General features: G+C 37.3%; 1 protein-coding gene across 2 annotated transcripts in view; it reads right to left on the reverse strand.

The window, feature by feature from the left end:
- Positions 1-21857, reverse strand: part of LOC126417450 (putative inorganic phosphate cotransporter) — a 421312-nt gene that overhangs the window by 51025 nt on the left and 348430 nt on the right. For both annotated transcript variants that reach the window (XM_050085118.1, XM_050085119.1), the window contains exons 5-6: positions 16317-16537; positions 6169-6318 (exon numbers count right to left, since the gene is read on the reverse strand). In XM_050085118.1, coding sequence (XP_049941075.1) covers positions 6169-6318; positions 16317-16537 — 371 coding nt within the window. The remainder of the gene's footprint in view (positions 1-6168; positions 6319-16316; positions 16538-21857) is intronic.

The following is a 21857-nucleotide window of genomic DNA, read 5'->3' on the forward strand; positions in this document are numbered from 1 at the left end:
GAAAGGAGAAAATATAAAAATGCAGTAAATGAAGCAGGCAAAAAGGAGTACAAATGTCTCAAAAATGAGATCGACAGGAAGTGCAGAATAGCTAAGCAGGAATGGCTAGAGGACAAATGTAAGGATGTAGAGGCTTATCTCACTAGGGGTAAGATAGATACTGCCTACAGGAAAATTAAAGAGAGCTTTGGAGAAAAGATAACCACTTGTATGAATATCAAGGGCTCAGATGGAAACCCAGTTCTAAGCAAAGAAGGGAAAGCAGAAAGGTGGAAGGAGTATATAGAGGGACTATACAAGGGCGATGTTCTTGAGGACAATATTATGCAAATGGAAGAGGATGTAGATGAAGATGAAATGGGAGATATGATACTGCGTGACGAATGTGATAGAGCACTGAAAGACCTAAGTCAAAACAAGGCTCTGGGAGTAGACAACATTCCATTAGAACTACTGACAGCCTTGGGAGAGCCAGTCCTGACAAAACTCTACCATCTGGTGAGCAAAATGTATGAGACAGACGGAATACCCTCAGACTTCAAGAAGAATATAATAATTCCAATCCCAAAGAAAGCAAGCGTTGACAGATGTGAAAATTACCAAACTATCAGTTTAATAAGTCACAGCTGCAAAATACTAGCGCGAATTCTTTACAGACAAATGGGAAAACTGTTAGAAGCTGACCTCGGAGAAGATCAGTTTGGATTCCGTAGAAATATTGGAACACGTGAGGCAATACTGACCCTACGACTTCTCTTAGAAACTAGATTAAGAAAAGGCAATCCTACATTTCTAGCATTTGTAGACTTGGAGAAAGCTTTTGACAATGTTGACTAGAATAATCTCTTTCAAATTCTGAAGGTGACAGGGGAAAAATACAGGGAGCAAAAGGCTATTTACAATTTGTACAGAAACCAGATGGCAGTTACAAGAGTTGAGGGACAGGAAAGGGAAGGGAAGCAGTGGCTGGGAAGGGAGTGAGACAGGTTTGTCGCCTCTCACCGATGTTATTCAATCTGTATATTGAGCAAGCACTAAAGGAAACAAAAGAAAAATTTGGATTAGGTATTAAAATCCATGGAGAAGAAATAGAAACTTTAAGGTTCACCGATGGCATTGTAATTCTGTCAGAGACACCAAAGGACTTGGAAGAGCAGTTGAACAGAATGGACAGTGTCTTGAAGGGAGGATATAAGATGAACATCAACAAAAGCAAAACGAGGATAATGGAATGTAGTCGAATTAAGTCGGGCGATGCTGAGGGAAATAGATTAGGAAAAGAGACACTTAAAGCAGTAAAGGAGTTTTGCTATTTGGGAGCAAAGTAACTGATGATGGTCAAAGTAGAGAGGATATAAAATGTAGACTGGCAATGGCAAGGAAAGCATTTCTGAAGAAGAGATATTTATTAACATCGAGTATAGATTTAAATGTCAGGAAGTCATTTCTGAAAGTATTTGTATGGAGTGTAGCCATGTATGGAAGTGAAACATGGACGATAAATAGTTTGGACAAGAAGAGAATAGAAGCTTTCGAAATGTGGTGCTACAGAAGAATGCTGAAGATTAGATGGGTAGATCACGTAACTGATGAGGAAGTATTGAATAGGATTGGGGAGAAGAGGAGTTTGTGGCACAACTTGACAAGAAGAAGGTGTCGGTTGGTAGGACATGTTCTGAGGCATCAAGGGATCAGCAATTTAGTATTGGAGGGCAGCGTGGAGGGTAAAAATCGTAGAGGGAGACAAAGAGATGAATACACTTATGAAGAAGCTTGCACAGGATGGAGTAGCATGGAGAGCTGCATCAAACCAGTCTCAAGATTGAAGACCACAACAACAACAACAACAACAACAACAACTGTTGCTTGTCTTTATAACTCGATAATGTGTCATCAAGCTGCTGCATTGGTGACACCTGAGTCTACTTATTTTTGTAATCTGGAATGTATAAGAAATACAGCCCACTCTGTAATCAACATAGGGTATGGTGCACTGTCACTTTCAGAATATGTCCCTACGCCATTGCACTTGGAAAAACCTAGCTAGTCTTTACTTAAATGTCATCTACCATTAGAGATATATATTAAAGGGACAAATCAGTGACACTTGAGTCTGTTTATTTTTGTAATTACAAAGGAAAGTCGGATATTGCATTGACTCCTATTGAGTGGTGTGCTTCAAGTGTAATTTTGTCATGCCTGCTAAACACATATCATCAAAAGTTAGTCTTGGAAGCAATGGATTGGGTAACACTGGCAGCTGAGTAATTTTTTACCAAGCCTGTCAAAAACAAGTAAGTAAGCATGTTATTTTTATCAATCATTTCCTCTACCAGTCTTTGTGCTAGTCAGTCTTCTTCCCTCAGATTTTCAAATCATAATTTGCAATTTGTTCTCTGAATTGCATATGCAATTCAATTGAAGTTGCGATTTTATGTGATTACATACTTATTTTTATGCTACTGCCATCTCCTTGGTGTTTGTTTGTTTTAATTTTGGTAAACCATGACAAAAATTCATATTTCCTTCAACACAAAGATACTGCAACTAACTTTAAGAGCATTACTAGGAAAAAGAATAAACAATAGATTCAACCATCAATTTCCTGTATGACAAGAAGTGTAGGGCTTAGCTTTTATCTAAACTTGTGTAAGACTAATGTCAACTAATGTGCCATGGAATGTGCTAAAGAATCCTACCTTTAAGGGCTTCTTGGAGAGTTTCAATGAGCGCAATATACCAGATGAGTTAACATTGTGCAAAAATGATTTAGAACAGGTGTATGAAAAGGCTATTGCTAGTATGAAAACATACATTGGTGACCATTATGTTTCACTTTCAATTGGTAAGACCACTGACAGTTGGGTAAATTTATAGCTAATATCATCAGGGGGAAATAAGATTCCATGACACCAGGAAAATCCCACCTACTCCAGTGTAAAGAATTGGTGAACATGAATCATAAAACTGTAGTCTCCACTGCCAGGGATGCCATGCACATCCTGTGGCCAGGAGAAGATAGGAATGATAAATTTTTGCTGTTGCTAACAGACTGTGTACGCATATGTTAAAGGCAGGAACAACAATGAAGGAATTATATCCCAGTATGATCCATTGCATATAAGCCATTACACCTGCCTTACTCTTGGCCTACACTGTCTAACAAAGGAAGTCAGAAATAATTTTCCTGAGGTTAAAAATATCAAATGCAGTATTTTTCAGAGCGCCTGTGTGCACTCAGTACTTTAAGGAAATAGGTTCAAGCATTCCCTTCTCACCCGAACTCATACCTAAATGCTGGTGCAGCTGGCTCTTGACAGCTTTATACTACACTGGATACTACCAAAAAGTCAAAGAGGTAGTGTACACATTCGACTCTAATGAATCAGATTTTACTGAAAAAGACAAGATGGCCCTTGAGAACAAAATGAATGTCGCATCCTTGGAATTTTTAGGAGATTACTTTCAACATCTACCTGTTGCAATGCAATGCCCTGAGCCCACATCTCTACCACAGAAAGATGCTGTGGATGTTATCTCTTACATGCAGAAGTATCTGGAGGAAATATCTGACTCAGTGGGTACAGCATACATCACTAAATTATGGATTATTCTTCAGACGAATCACAGATGTGAACACATGATGAAAGTGTCCACAATTGTTCAGGAGGAGAAGTTGGAAGGTGTACTGTATTGGGGATCACAAGTAATTATGGTTGTGAAATATGCATCATTGACCTCTTTTGCTGTAGAGAGATCATTTTCAGCCTACAAAAATGCACTGAGAAACAAAAGAAAAAGTTTCACTTTGCAAAACTTAGAAATGTGGTTAACTGTGTACTGCAATATCAAAATGCAATAGCAAATTTCTTGTTAACTGCAGATTAGGATATGGATTGTGCTCATACATAGGTACACATCTCAAGTGTGTTTTTATGTCAGTGACACACAAAAAGAATTTTCTCAGTAGAAGACTTTTCATTAAAGTACTACAAAAAGACCACTGTAGCGTTGGTAAATATCTCAACTTTTTTTGCATTTTTTCAAGTGCAAATATAAAGAACAGTTAATTTTTACTTTCTGTAAAGAACAAGAATAACTGTGTCATAATTACAATAAAACTTTCATATTCTAATATTAGTATCATTTTTATTAAAATATTCCAAAAATGCTAAAATAGTTTGTTTCAACCTAAAAACAGCTATTCCAAGAAAATGAAGGATTAAAATTCATTTTCTAAAAATCTGGGCCCTAATAATGAATATGAGCGGCTAGAAAGTGTAAATTACCAGGAATTAGGCAAAAACTAACAAAATAAAGAGACCGATACCAACCTCAAATTGTATCATGTGATATAGTTCCAGGTTTGTAGTTCAAATATATGTTTACACATGAATTCCACAAGATATATGGGCTTATGCAGAAACCAAATTACTTTAACTTCTCAGAATTAATGTGAGCACTCCTATCAATCATGAGTTTATAGAATACAGAGACATAGTTTTTCTCAAACAAATTTTGTCATCCTATAACTCCATTTGGAACAAATAAAAATGTAACGTATGTGAAAATGAACATGGACAATCACAACCACAAGAAACTTCTTCTTTATGAGGTCACCCATTTCGGGCTGTTTTAGACCATCTTCAGACCTACCACCATGATGGTAGACAGTGGCGGTGACCATTATTGTTGGTGCTACAACTCCACAAAACTTGTGAAGTCGTAGTGCTATGACTCCACAAATACTAATTTGTGGAGTCATAGTGCCTGCTCTGTTCACCACCACTATCTACAATCATGGTGATATGTCTAAAGATGGCCTAAATTAAACCAAAACAGAGAACTTTATAAAAAAAATAATAAAAAAAAGAAGTTTATTGCAGTTGTAACTGTTCATGTTCATTTTCAAGTAAAATAAACCACTGTTCTCCATGAGAAACGTTCTCAAAAATTATCAGTGTGTGTGAAATTAGTAATCAGTTTTCTTTTAGACCTCTTGTTAAAATGTTAGTTGCAACATGTCATACTATGAATTTGAAATAAATTTACTCTAATCATTTATATGCGGAAATTTATTATATAATTTTAGTTTTCACTTTGTGACTACAGTCATACAGTTTGTTTCATCAGAACTGATGTATCCAAATAAGTATGAGTGAAAGTGAAAAAATAAACAAAACCTAATACGTAAAAAAAAATACAAAGTTATAAAAATTGTAATATATCACATTCAAAAAACCTTTTAGTTTGTCAAAAAGCACATTTGTTAAGATGTACATGGTCTTAAAAAATTAGGTTTGTAGAAGTTTCTAACCAAAAAATGCAATCATCTAAAACCATTATTGTCACTGTTTGACTGCCCTAAGTTTTCTATACAAAAATATACACCTGTGTTTAAATTTCTATTTCAATTAAAAATCCATGATCTTTGAGAAACATCTAGCACAAATACCTAACATACAAATATTAATGTGAAGTGTGACAGTGGCTCTTTGGACATGATATTTAGTTCAGTAGTAGCATATGTAAAATTGTGAAATTCATCAAAGTTGTCTTCTGCAGTGTTCTGCTGTCTGCATTTAATGGAAATGATTTTGTAAAGTTTTATGAAGATATTATGCAGTAACTCGAAAGGACAATAACTAATTGGAAAAGAACAAATATATGTTTCATACAAACTAATCAAACACCTGAGACCTACTAGATGCCACTGCCAACCTCTTGCTGTCTTAAAAAACAGATGAGTATTAATTAATTTATTGTTTTTGAAAACTTGTCTTCCCTACTGAAAGTATCACATGCCATGTTAGTGTTGAACTTACTAGATGGGCAGTGTTATAAACTGAAATTTATGCAACTTGCAAAAATTAAAGTGAAAATTTTTGCAAGTTTGTTCTTTTTAAAAAGTGTTTATTTATAAGAACCATGAACAAATAATTACTATGTACATTTATTACTATCTGCAAAAAGTGACTGTTTGGCCTCATTTTAATTTGCTAGATAATAGGCTGTAAATGTGATGATAAATAAATAAACACATATTCAATCTCAGTGCATTTCAAGTATGAATATGAAGAAAGCAGTAGAACTTCAGTGAAAGAAATGGAAGTAATTCCTTGGACGCCATGAGGCGTACATGTGAGAAAAATAATTATGTGCACTTACCTTAGAAATGTCAAACTTAAGGATGTCAGACATGTAAGTTGGCATTTCTGTCAGAAGCGTCCAAAATCCCCAACATTGGCAAGCATGGACAATTGTGAGTGCTATCATGGGAGGTGATGTAATAATAGAAAGCCAAGGGGTTGAATATCTCTGAAATGTATTAATTTTGGTTGTAACATCATGTAGTAGAAGTATTAGTACTACATTGTACGTTAAAGTAATTGCCCAAATAACACGGGTCAAAATATAGTGCCCAAAACAAACACAGCACACTATTGGGTCACATTTCTACTACCACAAGGTAGTACAAAAACATAATATACATAGATTTAAAAAAATCTACTCACCAAATAATGCCAGGAGAAAACACACAAAAAATTTGGAAATGCATGAGCTTTTGGATTCAGTGACCTCTACTGGCAGAATGGTTGAAGGGAAAGTCAGAGAGAGAAGGAAAGGACTGTTGAGTGTTAGGAAACAGGAAAATTTATAAAAAAAACTCACCCAAAAACTCAAGTCAGCAGAGGCTTATTGGACAGGTTGAGTATGAAAGACTGATTGTCCAACTCAGTTTCCAAATGTTACTCTATTATAGAAGATACAGATTTACTCTTCAGTTTATTTCTTGCGCCACAAAATATTTGAGTGATAATACAGTTATTGTAATCAGTGGTACTGAGCACAGCTAAAATTGCTCAACTTGAATGACTCCAAGGCCCAGTGAGATCCCTATCAGACTATATACTGAATTTGCAGCCGAGATGGTTCTCATTTTAACCGCAACATAGCACCAATCCCTTGAAAGGAAAGAACTATGTGCAAGAAGCACAATAGTAATGATCCACAAAACCACCATCCAATCTCATTTATGTCTGCCTGTTGTTTGTGAAATAGAATTATATCTGCATGCCAATCAGTGAGCATTCCAAAAACATCAATCATGCAAAACCCAATTTGTGCTTTCCTCATGTGGCATCCTGAAAGCCACGAGTAAAGGAAATCATGTAAATTCCATATTTCTTGATCTCTATAAAACATCTGACTCAGTACCACACCAGTGTTTGTTCACAAAAATACTGTGGTGGGCAAAAATATTGAAATACCAAAACACAACATGTCATTATGCATAATACAATGTAGGAAAGCTGTTGCCCTTTAAAACAGCATCTGATTGTCTTGGAGTGGGGAAATACGGGTCCTGTATGGTTTTCATGGGAATCTTATACTATTATTCCTGCAAAATAGTGGCAAATTCAGGTAACAATGATGGAGGAGTATAGCCATCATATATGCTTCTTTGCCCCAAAGGCTCACTAATATTGAACTGGTGACTGTGTTAGCTAGGGCAGATGCAACAATTTATCATCATGGTCACAAAACCAGTCCTGGATTATGTGAGAAATGTGAACAGGGGGCCTGTCATCTTGGAACACAGTGTCATCACTGCAAAACAAATATTGTACCATGGGATGAATCTGATCAGCCAAGGTCTTCACGTACTCCTTGGAAGTAATGTGATCCTGCAGAGTAACCACGGGCCCATTATATAGCTGTACAAACCATCTCTGTACCCCTACCTTTTTTCACTTTTGGCAACAAGCAGTCTGCATCATAGGCTTGGGATGGTGTACACCAGATGTATACATGGCCAGAAGCTGGAAATAGCATGAAACAGGAATCATTTAAGCAAATAACCTTCTTCCACTGCTCCATAGTTCAGGTCTTATGGCTTTGGCACAATGTTTTCCTGTCATGGGCATATGCATCACTGATGTGTTGTTTTGGAATTCCAGCTCATACTGAAATTCCCATCTTATGGAGCTCCCAACATGTTGTTTTGGTGCTAACATGGTTTGTGAGTGTGACATTCAGTTCTGCAGTGACTTTTGCAGCTGGCATCCTCTTTATTTTTCATCAAAATCTTCTTCAACGACTTTCCACAATGATCACTCAACACAGACTTCTGACCACATTGTGACTTAGCGGATGGAATTTTTCTGCTTTCCCTGTATGCAGTATAAATCCTTAGTATGTTGTTGTTGTTGTGGTCTTCAGTCCAGAGACTGGTTTGATGCAGCTCTCCATGCTACTCTATCTTGTGCAAGCTTCTTTATCTCTCAGTACCTACTGCAACCTACATCCTTCTGAATCTGTTTAGTGCATTCATTTCTTGGTCCCCCTCTACGACTTTTACCCTCCACGCTGCCCTCCAATACGAAATTGGTGATCCCTTGATGTCTCAGAATATGCCCTACCAACCAATCCCTTCTTCTAGTGAAGTTGTGCCACAAATTTCTCTTCTCTCGAGTTCTATTCAATACCTCCTCATTAGTTATGTGATCTACCCATCTAATCTTCAGCATTCTTCTGTAGCACCACATTTCGAAAGCTTCTATTCTCTTCTTGTCTAAACTATTTACCATCCACGTTTCACTTCCATACAAGGCTACACTCCATACAAATAGTTTCAGAAACGACTTCCTGACACTTAAATCTATACTCGATGTTAACAAATTTCTCCTCTTCAGAAACGCTTTCGTTGCCATTGCCAGTCTACATTTTATATCCTCTCTACTTTGAACATCATCAGTTATCTTGCTCCCCAAATAGCAAAACTCCTTTACTACTTTAAGAGTCTCATTTCCTAATCTAATTCCTGCAGCATCACCCAATTTAATTCAACTACATTCCATTATCCTCGTTTTTCTTTTGTTGATGTTCATCTTATATCCTCCCTTCAAGACACTGTCCATTTTGTTCAGCTGCTCTTCCAGGTCCGTTGCTGTCTCTGACAGAATTACAATGTTACCGGCAAACCTCAAAGTTTTTATTTCTTCTCCATGGATTTTAATACCCACTCTGAATTTTTCTTTTGTTTCCTTCACTGCTTGCTCAATATACAGATTGAACAACATCGGGGATAGGCTACAACTCTGTCTCACTCCTTTCCCAACCACTGCTTCCCTTTCATGCCCCTCGACTCTTATAACTGCCATCTGGTTTCTGTACAAATTGTAAATAGCCTTTAGCTCTCTTTGTTTTATGCCTGCGACCTTCAGAATTTGAAAAAGAGTATTCCAGTCAACATTGTTGAAAGCTTTCTCTAAGTCTACAAATGCTAGAAACGTAGGTTTGCCTTTCCTTAATCTATTTTCTAAGATAAGCGGTAGGGTCAGTATTGCCTCACGTGTTCCAACATTTCTATGGAATCCAGACTGATCTTCCCCGAGGTCGGCTTCTACCAGTTTTTCCACTCGTCTGTAAAGAATTCACGTTAGTATTTTGCAGCTGTGACTTATTAAACTGATAGTTCAGTAATTTTCACATCTGTCAACACCTGCTTTCTTTGGGACTGGAATTATTATATTCTTCTTGAAGTCTGAAGGTATTTTGCATGTCTCATACATCTTGCTCACTAGATGGTAGAGTTTTGTCAGGGCTGGCTCTCCCAAGGCTGTCAGTAGTTCTAATGGAATGTTGTCTACTCCCAGGGCCTTGTTTCAACTTAGGTCTTTCAATGCTCTGTCAAACTCTTCATGCAGTATCATGTCTCCTATTTCATCTTGGTATGATGCCTCTTGAAATACCAAATACTGTAGCTATCTTGGTTGTGGAAACACCCGTCATAGAAGTACCAACGATATGCCCACATCTGATTCACTTAGCTCAGGCATAATGCATCTACAATTACAAAGAACACTTTTCTCACCACAACTGAAACTTGCAATGTATTGAGGGCATTGCACATTTGCTGTTCATGGTCAGATAAAGCAATGCCAACTGCAGGCTTGGCTAGCAACTGCAGTTATGGTCAGGTATTCATTTCTCTCAGTGTTTCCCTATTTTTGTTCAACCCCTGTATGTTTACAGGGGTTACGGAACAAAATTTGTAATGGGGTAGAGGATTTCTGTTGGCCGGACACAACACATTATCTTGGATGGAGAGTAATTAGCAGAAGTAGATGTATATGTGTGTCCCTGGGAACTGTGTTGGGACTGCTGTTGTTCATCTTGTATATTAATGATCTGGTAGTGGACAATATTAACTGCAACCTCAGTCTTTTCATAAATAATGCAGCTGTCTACAATGCATCACAGTCAACTCATACAAATACCTGGGTGTAACGGTTTGTAGGGATATGAAACAGAATGATCACAGAGGCTTATTCACATGTAACACAGCTGGCAAATTCAGTTTGTTGGCAGGATATGGAGAAAATGCGGTCTGTCTATAAATGAGACTACTGACAAGTCACTTGTGTATTTGGACTCAGAACACTGCTGAAGTGTGTGGGACCCATTCCAAATACACTGAAGAGCCAAAGAAACTAGTACATCTGCCTAATATCGTGCAGGGCCCCTGCGAGCATGAAGACCCTGCTGCCCCTTCCCCTCTTTCCCCCAGGTTGCCTCTTCCATAATATCCTGCTGCTCGCAGTCTGGCTCCAGCCGCCATAGACTGTGGTCATGTGTGTCTGAGTTGTTTATGCGAAGTGTGAGCGTGTGTGTATGTTGTCTATTTTTGACAAAGGCATAGTTGGCCAAAAGCTAACTTTCCAAAAGTCTTTTTGTTGGGCCTTACTGCAACTCAGCATCTCAACTGTATGGTGAGTAGCAAATATAATGTTTTTAGATGTTTAGTAACCTTGTCTCCCCACATGAATCATGGATCTTGCCTTTCGTGGGGAGGCTTGTGTGCCTCAGCGATACAGATAACCATAACGTAGGTGCAACCACAATAGAGGGGTATCTGTTGAGAAGTCAGGCAAACATGTGGTTCCTGAAGAGGGGCAGCAGCCTTTTCAGTAGTTGCAGGGGTAACAGTCTTGATGATTGACTGATCTGGCCTTGTAACATTAACCAAAACGGCCTTGATGTGCTGGTACTGTGAACGGCTGAAAGCAATGGGAAACTACAGCCATACTTTTTACCAAGGGCTTGCAGCTTTACTGTGTGGTTAAATGATGGTGGTGTCCTCCTGGGTAAAATATTCTGGAGGTAAAATAGTCCCCCATTCGGATCTCTGGGAAGGAACAACTCAGGAGGATGTCGTTATCAGGAGAAACAAAACTGGTGTTCTATGGATCGGAGTGTGGAATGTCAGGTCCCTTAATCAGACAGGTAGGTTAGAAAATTTAAAAAGGGAAATGGATAGGTTAAAGTTAGATACAGTGGGAATAAGTGAAGTTTGGTGGCAGGATGAACAAGACTTCTGGTCAGGTGAATACAGGGTTATAAACACAAAATCAAATAGGGGTAATGCAGAAGTAGGTTTAATAATGAGTAAAAAACTAGAAGTGTGGGTAAGCTACTACAAACAGCATAGCAAATGCATTATTGTAGCCAAGATAGACATGAAGCCCATGCCTAACACAGTAGTACAAGTTTATATGCCCATTAGCTCCACAGATGATGAAAAGATTGAAGAAATGTATGACGAGATAAAAGAGATTATTCAGACAGTGAAGAGAGATGAAAATTTAATATTCATGGGGGACTGGAATTTGATAATAGGAGAAGGAAGACAAGGAAAAGTGGTAGGTGAATATGAAAAAAGGGTAAGGAATGAAAGAGGAAGCTGCCTGGTAGAGTTTTGCACACAGAATAACTTAATCATAGGTTACACTTGGTTTAAGAATCATAAAAGAAGGTAGTGCATGTGGAAGAGGCCTGGAGACACTGGAAGGTCTCAGATAGATTATATAATGGCCAGACAGAGATTTAGGAACCAGGTTTTAAACTGTAAGACATTTCCAGGGGCTGATGTGTATTCTGACGACAATCTGTTGGTTATGAACAGTAGATTAAAGTGGGAATTTAAGGAGATGGAGCCTAGATAAACTGAAAGAACCAGGGTTTGTAGAGAGTTTCAGAGAGAGTATTAGGGAACGATTGACAAGAGTGGGGGAAACAAATACTGTAGAGGAAGAATGGGTAGCTTTGAGAGATGAAGTAAAGAAGGCAACAGACGATCAAGTAGGTAAACAGGCAAGGGCTAGTAGAAATCCTTGGGTAACAGAAGAGATATTAAATTTAATTGATGAGAGGAGAAAACATAAAAATGCAGAAAATGGAGCAAGCAAAAAAGAATACAAATGTCTCAAAAATAAGATCAACAGGAAGCGCAAAATGGCTTAGCAGCTAGAGGACAAATGTAAGGGTGTAGAGGCATATATCACTAGGGATAAGATAGATACTGCCCACAGGAAAATTAAAGAGACCTTTGGAGAAAATACAACCACCTGTATGAATATCAAGAGCTCAGATGGGAAACCAGTTCTAAGCAGAGAAGGGAAAGCAGAAAGGTGGAAGAAGTATATAGAGGATCTATACAAGGGAAATGCACTTGAGGGCAATATTATGACTGACCCTAAGACTTATCTTAGAAATTAAATTAAGGAAGGAAACCTATTTTTCTAATATTTGCAGACTTAGAGAAAGCTTTTGACAATGTTGACTGGAATACAGTCTTTCAAATTCTGAAGATGGCAGGGGTCAAATACAGGGAGTGAAAGACTATTTATAATTTGTACAGAAACCAGATGGCAGTTATAAGAGTTGAGGGGCATGAAAGAGAATAAAACTTGAGAAGGGAGTGAGACAGAGTTGTAGCCTATCTCTGGTGTTATTCAATCTGTGTATTGAGCAAGCAGGAGGAAAAAAAAAAAAAAAAAGAGAGAGAGAGAAAAGGTTTGCTGATGACATTGTAATTCTGTCAGAGACAGCAAAGAACATGGAGGAGCAGGAGCAGTTGAACGGAATGGACAGTCAGAACAAAACAAGGATAATGGAATGTAGTCAAATTAAATCAGGTGATGCTGAGGTAATTAGATTATGAAATGAGAGACTTAAAGTAGTAAAGGAGTTTTGCTATTTGGGGAGCAAGATAACTGATGATGTTCAAAGTAGAGAGGATATAAAATGTAGACTGGCAATGGCAACGAAAGCGTTTCTGAAGAGGAGAAATTTGTTAACATCGAGTATAGATTTAAGTGTCAGGAAGTCGTTTCTGAAAGTATTTGTATGGAGTGTAGCCTTGTATGGAAGTGAAACGTGGACGATAAATAGTTTAGACAAGAAGAGAATAGAACCATTCGAAATGTGGTGCTACAGAAGAATGCTGAAGATTAGATGGGTAGATCATGTAACTAATGAGGAGATACTGAATAGAATTGGGGAGAAGAGGAATTTGTGGCACAACTTGACTAGAAGAAGGGATCGATTGGTAGGGCATATTCCGAGGCATCAAGGGATCACCAATTTAGTATTGGTGGGCGGCGTGGAGGGTAAAACTTGTAGAGGGAGATCAAGAGATGAATACACTAAGCAGATTCAGAAGGATGTAGGTTGCAGTAGGTACTTCGAGATGAAGAAGTTTGCACAGGATAGAGTAGCATGGAGAGCTGCATCAAACCAGTCTCTGGAATGAAGACCATAACAATATAAACAACAACAACAAAGTACTTGTTTAACTTCAATGGACATTTTTTATTTACTGACCAGAAATTTTATTTTGAATTGTTTGTTGGATCAAAACATAAAAATAATCTACAATAGTGATGTAGGTATAAGTGGCAGATGTTGTGGTGTATGATACCAAAGTCTTATGATAAATATTAGAAAAACATTACTGTCAACGAAAAGTTGGGTAAAAAATCTGGCCACTTTCATGTTAAACAAATCTCAAATAAAATTGTACCAATGGAAAAATGGTCCTGTTGGAACACAAAAAGGCAAATATGTTCCTCTTTAAAAGATAGGGACAGAAAAGTGGAGAAACAGCTGCCTCAAACCTCATTCTGCTTTCTGCACCAAAAATATTGGCATGCAAACATATTTGTGCTCTTTTAACACATAACTTTCTAAATCCTTCTACTCAGTCTCCCATTGTAGTTAAGCCTTCATATTCACCATCTCCATCTTACTACAACTGTCTGTATAAGTATCTCTCCAATTGTCTCTTTTTACCCCTCACTGATTTACAGTATATCCTGCTACCACTGTCTCCTCTCTCACTTACACTGTATCCTTTTTTCTTTCTTTCCCACTGCCACTATCCCCACCAAACCTTGGCAGCTCACAGACTGTGGGGGTTCAACTAATTTTTTCCATTGTATTCATGTGTTTAAATTTTTGGTCCAAATTCCAACTCCCCTATCGCTATGTATTAAAGTTCGCCAGTCTGGGAGGATCCAGAGCCCCCAAGTATATGTATGGTCTCCGTTCATCTGTATTTTTTACCTCCACTGTCTTCTCTCTCTTTTGCTCCCACTGCTTCTATCATCTCTCTCTCTCTCTCCCTCTCTTCTCTCTTACTGCACAAAAAAGTGTGAATTATGTTCACCTGCCACAAAGGCAGGATGGGAATTAAGGCAGCTGGTCCCCCACTTTTCTGTCAAAAATCTTTTAAAAAGGAACATATTTGCCCTCTTGTGCTCTGGCAGAAGCATTTTTCTACTGGTACCCATCTTTTCCCTGTTACAGCAAGGTTTGCTGCTTATATAAAATGAATTCTATAGCTCTGTAATGCCCTGACTGTTTATTCATATACTTTGACATATTTATATACTTTGACACATGAACAAGAAGTAAATATGTATAATACAAGGTCACACAAAATTTCTTGCTTTAAATTTTTCTGGATACTTTGCTCAGTGATTGAAATTCATCTGTCCATCTTATGAATTGTATCTTAAGAGAGTAAAAATGTTACTAGAAATATTTTATTGAATTAACCGTCTTTCCAGTTTTACATAATTTTTGGCTATCATTTAAAGTTCCTTCCAGGGAAGTTAAAAAACTTTGTAGCCCACTTTGTATCTCTGCAGTACCCCTTTGGGCATATTTCTATATGCAGTAAGTGTCCATTACACAGAGACAGCACACCATAAAGTTTTATTGGTGAAAACACACTGACTCAAAACACTGTCTGATGATCTCAGAACCCTTGCAATGATGCTACTACCCTTTCCATGTGTTCACTATGTCAGTTAAACTACATTTACCCCTCAGACCTGATATTACATGCATATTTTATGTGCTCAAGAATGCTAACTTCGTACCTCTGGATCTCGATAACAAATCATGATATTGTAGAAAGTTTCATGGTTACCTTAGAAAATCATCTTAAGAACATATGTTATAAATTTTGATGATCTGCCATGAATAAAAGTTAAAGAAGTGGCTATCCCCACAACTGATATTTTTCTTACCGAAAAATGATTTTTCGGAGTTTTCTCAGGAAGCACTCATGAGCAAGTCATACTTTTATATGCCACCTACAGCCTACCCTGACTAAATCTGATTAACTCAGTTTGTTTGTGCTAGAGGAAGCGTGTAATGTTTAAATTTTGACCCTGTACTGTAGGATAGCTACAGTATGCTAGTTCTTCCGATAGGAATGCCAATGGCCACTAGCCCAAGGCTTCACCCCTTACCTCTGTGATCACTAGAAACTGAGATATGATCCAATGAAAAAAACATATTTTTGCACACGACTTTTTCGAGCATACCGTGCACTGTCATACAGTGACAAAGAGGCCATAAAAGGTGACATGTCTTCCTTGAAATGTGATTAGGATATAAAAAAACTCAGAAATAACTGTTTTGCAAACATGGATATCTAACAATTTGTTTTAACCAACAAGTATAAAACAGACACAAGGAGGTAATAATCTCCACAATGTTTACCCTTGGGAAAAAAATTACTAGACTATTAATATGATAATTTAAGAATAATGTAATATGGAAATATTAAACTGAGTTAAAAATTGATCATCTGGTCAATATTTATTACAGCACATATAAACACTTAGGAATACAATCAGATAAAGTAGTGGTAGAAGGGGGGAGAGCAGTAGGTCACCAAGTTCGCACATTGAGAGGGATCTATCAGCTCAACGAGAGGTGGGGATGAAGGAGAATTTACCAGACTGAGACAGTCAGTACATGTGCACACAGCTGTCACACATACTGACCTGGATGGAAAGCTCCATATATTTTACAGTAACATTCAGCATCCTCTTATAATTGCAGGGACATTCACAACATTGGCTTGGTGATTTTAATGAGATATGGAAACTCAGAGCAGTTTTCTTATAAAGTTATATTTAAAGTTTCATACATCATTATAATTATGAAAATAATACCTTATCCGATGATCTGTTTGTATGAGATTCTTCAATGAATTTTCTCTCTTCACCAGTTATGAATTTGTGTTTCGCTGGGCTACTGGCTCCAACAATCGCACATAAGATACCCCAAGCTACTGCAATTCCACCAAATATATAAAAGACAGAAGGCCAGCCAAGACTGCTGCTAGCCAAAACTCCAGAGAGAGGCATAGATATGATTGTTCCCAGCTGAGCCCCTGTTACAGAAAACACTCGTTTACAGTAAATGTCCTTCTCATCATGGTTACTGCCTCTTCTTCTTCTAATTATTATTATTATTATTATTATTACTGTTGATTCTCATTACAATTCTAAATAATTAAACATTCATTACAATTTGGGTACAGTATTCAATGTGAAAAGAAAGTTCCCTTTACAGATAGTATCTTAATTTAAGCCAGAAACTTTACAAAGAGAAATATTTATATTTTTCAATTTTTAAAATACTTAGATTAACTTTACATCTTATACAAGTTTTTAATCTAAACCCAGATGGGAAACATAAAATATGATGTTCCAAAAAGTTTGGTATTGGTGTTGATTCCATTTTTACCTATATCAGTGACCTAGCTAATATGTTAAATGACTACACAAAAAATACAATGTTGCTGATGGTACCGACATACAAACACCCATTTCAGGCACAAGATGATTGTTTTGCAACTTATGACAGGTTCAAATACAAATTTTAAATGTTAATCTCAAAAAACCAATATTATGCAACTGCAGTCAAGAAAATTACCTACAGATACCAGAGTTGTCCATTAATGGTCTACACGGAATGACGTACTGTACATAAAATTTTCTGGAATTCACATACATAGCAACCAAAATTGGAGTCAGGGTGTTGGACTCTCTTCTGAGGAGTTAAGATTTTTTTTGAGTCTGGTGAGTTACCCCAGAATATTATGCCGTAACTCATTAATGAGTGAAAGTACCCAAAGTAAGCTGATTTTAAAATGTTGATGTCCCCAAAATGAGTAATGATTCTTAGAGCAAAAGTTGCTGATGAAAGCCTTTTTAGAGTAAGGGACACATGCTGTTCCCAGTTGAGCCTACTGTCAATGTGAATCCCCAGGAATTTAGTGGAGTGCACCTGTTCTAGTTCCTGATTGTCATGAGCAATTACTATATTTTCTAGAGCTTTATTTTTGTGTGGAACTGTATAAAATTAGTTTTTTTAATATTAACTGAAAGAGAATTAATTGAAAACCAAGCTGTAACTTCTCTGAGTATATCATTGACATCAGTCTCCAGATCAGCAGTAGACTTACCATCTATGACAATGCTTGTATCATCAGCAAACATTGTGAATTCACAATTTTTACTAATGGACAGGGGTAAATCATTAACATATATTAAAAACAGCAAGGGTCCAAGCACAGATCCCTGGGGAACTCCATGCTGAATTTTGCCCCATTCAGAATCCACTAGATTAGAAGATCCTTTGTTGCAGCCATTTAGAACCACATTTTGTTTCATGTCTTCAAGATATGATTTTAGCCATTTACCTATAGGCGACTTATCTTAGAAGAAAGATTAAGGAAAGGCAAACCTACGTTTCTAGCATTTGTAGACTTAGAGAAAGCTTTTGACAATGTTGACTGGAATACTCTCTTTCAAATTCTAAAGGTGGCAGGGGTAAATTACAGGGAGCGAAAGGCTATTTACAATTTGTACAGAAACCAGATGGCAGTTATAAGAGTCGAGGGACATGAAAGGGAAGCAGTGGTTGGGAAGGGAGTAAGACAGGGTTGTAGCCTCTCCCCGATGTTGTTCAATCTGTATATTGAGCAAGCAGTAAAGGAAACAAAAGAAAAATTCGGAGTAGGTATTAAAATTCATGGAGAAGAAATAAAAACTTTGAGGTTCGCCGATGACATTGTAATTCTGTCAGAGACAGCAAAGGACTTGGAAGAGCAGTTGAATGGAATGGACAGTGTCTTGAAAGGAGGATATAAGATGAACATCAACAAAAGCAAAACAAGGATAATGGAATGTAGTCTAATTAAGTCGGGTGATGCTGAGGGAATTAGATTAGGAAATGAGGCACTAAAAGTAGTAAAGGAGTTTTGCTATTTGGGGAGCAAAATAACTGATGATGGTCGAAGTAGAGAGGATATAAAATGTAGGCTGGCAATGGCAAGGAAAGCGTTTCTGAAGAAGAGAAATTTGTTAACATCCAGTATTGATTTAAGTCTCAGGAAGTCATTTCTGAAAGTATTTGTATGGAGTGTAGCCATGTATGGAAGTGAAACATGGACGATAAATAGTTTGGACAAGAAGAGAATAGAAGCTTTCGAAATGTGGTGCTACAGAAGAATGCTGAAGATTAGATGGGTAGATCACATAACTAATGAGGAAGTATTGAACAGGATTGGGGAGAAGAGAAGTTTGTGGCACAACTTGACCAGAAGAAGGGATCGGTTGGTAGGACATATTCTGAGGCATCAAGGGATCACCAATTTAGTGTTGGAGGGCAGCGCGGAGGGTAAAAATTGTAGAGGGAGACCAAGAGATGAATACACTAAGCAGATTCAGAAGGATGTAGGTTGCAGTAGGTACTGGGAGATGAAAAAGCTTGCACAGGATAGAGTAGCATGGAGAGCTGCATCAAACCAGTCTCAGGACTGAAGACCACAACAACAACAACAACCTATAGGCCCTTTGATTCCATAATGATAGGCCTTCTCCAAGAGTATCTTGTGGTTTACACAATGAAAGGCTTTGGAAATATCACAGAAGACACCAACTGGTGACTTCTTAATATTAATAGACTCCAAGACATCATTTGTGAGTGAATATATGGCACACTCTGTGGAAACCCCTTTTTGAAAACCAAACTGTCTGTGGTTAATAATATTAAGTTTATCAAGATGTGCCACAATCCTCTTATACACTGCCTTTTCAAGAACCTTTGAAAATGTTGTTAAGAGAGAGACAGGACGATAATTTTTGACATCTGTAGCATCGCCAGACTTGAAAAGAGGTCTCACAATGGCATATTTCATTCTCTCTGGAACAACTCCCTCATAAAGAGATGTGTTGCAAATGTGAGCAAGTACTACACTTACATCATTACTGCAGGCTTTCAACAGTTTACTGGAGATGTTATCTATACCTGAAGATCCTTTACTTTTCAATGAGTGAATTTTTTTTATTATTTCATTAACAGTTATGGGTGTTACATTTATATCATTAAAACATTGTGGGAGGTTAAGTTTCAGAATATCTGCAGCTTCCCTTAGGTCACCACTGCAACCTATTTGAGAGGTGACATTTAGAAAGTGGTTGTTAAATGTGTCTGCTACCTGTTTACTTTCAGTTATTTCCAAATCGTTAATTTTTAGGTAAACTGTCATTAGGGCAAAGCACGAAGGCTTGAATGACTACTATATCAAAATAGTACTGAAACATCTTTCGAAAAACTCAAAGAAAGTTTGGTCATATGTAATGGCTATTAATGGCACCGAAGTTAGTGTCCAGTCATTCACAGATGAGACAAAAACCAAAATTGAGAGCAGCAAAACAAAAGCAGAAATGCGTAACCTGCTTTCAAATTTCCCTTTACAACAGAAAGCTCAAGAGTATTGTTCACTTTAATTTGTGTACCACTGCAAAAATGTGTGAAACAACTGAAGTTGTTAAAACCAAACAAAGCTCCAGGATCTGATGGAATTTCTATTAGCTTCTATACTGAATTTTAAGCTGAGATAGCACTCTTTCAACTATAATGTACCAAAGATCCGTTGAACCAAAAACTATGCCCAGTGGTTGAAAGAAAGTGCAGATCACTCTCATCTACAAGAAGAGCAACGTAAGTGATACATGCATTTGTTGTAGAATCTTATAAGATATTCTGAGCTCAAACATAATGAAGTATTTCGAACGCAGAGACCTCCTTCATACCAACCAGCACAAATTCTGAATACATCAACCACATGAAACCCAATTTGTGCTTTTCTTACAAGATGTCCTGAATGCCATGGATCAAGGCAGTCAAACAGATAGTGTTTCTTGACTCCCAAAAGGCATTTGACTCAGTTCCACGCATACACTTATTATTCTGTTCCTTCAGGGTACCATCTTCAATCCATGTGAATGGATTGAAGATTTCATGGTGGGGAGGATTCACAACATTATTTTGGATAGTGAGTCAATGACAGATGTAAAAGTAACTTCCGATGTGTCCCAGGGAAGTGTGTTCGAACTCTTGCTGTTCATGTTCTATCTTAACGACCTTGCAGATAATATTAACCTCAGACCTTTTGCAGATGATGCATTTATCTACAAAGAATTACTGTATAAGAAAATCAGCCTGATATGCAGTCAGATTGTGATAAGATTTCAAAGTTGTGCAAAAATTGGCATCTCACTTTAAATACAAACAACTTTCTCAGGAGGCCATCATGGCTCGGAGACATTAACAATAACAGGAACAATAACAACATTCAACAACCATTCAAATTATCATAAAATTATAACAACTAAAAAGTCAAGAATGATGAGGTGTTTCCAAAAGCTGCATAGCTGTATGGAAGTACTTTTATTTGCAGCTACTAGTTTCACCTCAGTATAGATGCATCTTCATGTTTATCTGTCAAGTTTTTGAAATGTTAGAAATACAGAACCACAGCATTGGCATTCAACAAAAAAACAGCAACACATGCTAACAATGGTTACATGTCATAATGCAGGTGGACAATTACAGAGTCCCAGCTTTCAGAAAATTATTCATGTTAAGAAACGAACCACAATGATGGGTCATCATAATAAAATTGAGTACACCCAAAAGATGCTCATCACTTGACTGCTGAATGAGCCAGGCCTATAATAAAGCAGAAGAAAGAACTAAAAATGAGTGAGACACTACTGTAAACAGGGACAAAACGCTGAAATATTAACTAACATCTAGAGAAAGTTCTATAAGTACATGGGAAAGATCATCCAAAAATAATACTCAGGTATGGAATCAAAGTGTCGAGAATGGAAGAAATCTTAAAAATAGCTTACCGGAAAACACCTCATAGGATGTACAATAAGATCCTTTTGACACCAACTATATAAAACTAATGAAGTAAAACTTAAAATTCCTTGTAATGTGTGTACTTCCACCATATTGCTAACAGGACAATGTGGTTAAGCAAACCATGGTGGCTAGGAGTACAGTAGAAGGTGGAAGGCCATGATGCTTAAGAGAAAAACAAAGTAAACACATGAGCAACTGCAAGGAGGAAATCATGACTAGGAAAACAACTGAAGGCTGGGAAACACATTATATAACTTCAAAAAATCTGTAGTTTATTGCAGGTATAAAATAAAAAATAAAACATAATCTGCTTCACATCAGTACTTCAGTATTATAAAATTACCAAAGGAATGGTATCTGAGTATTGTGCAATCACTAAATTAACATGAAAATCATCCTAGTAGCTAGCAGCAACAATTCAGATCATCAAGATTCAATATGATATTGTAGTATCTCAGTTCAATCTGATTATTCAAAGTTGAACCTGT

Source organism: Schistocerca serialis, chromosome 1, assembly GCF_023864345.2.
Source record: "Schistocerca serialis cubense isolate TAMUIC-IGC-003099 chromosome 1, iqSchSeri2.2, whole genome shotgun sequence".
NCBI classification, from domain to species: domain Eukaryota; kingdom Metazoa; phylum Arthropoda; class Insecta; order Orthoptera; family Acrididae; genus Schistocerca; species Schistocerca serialis.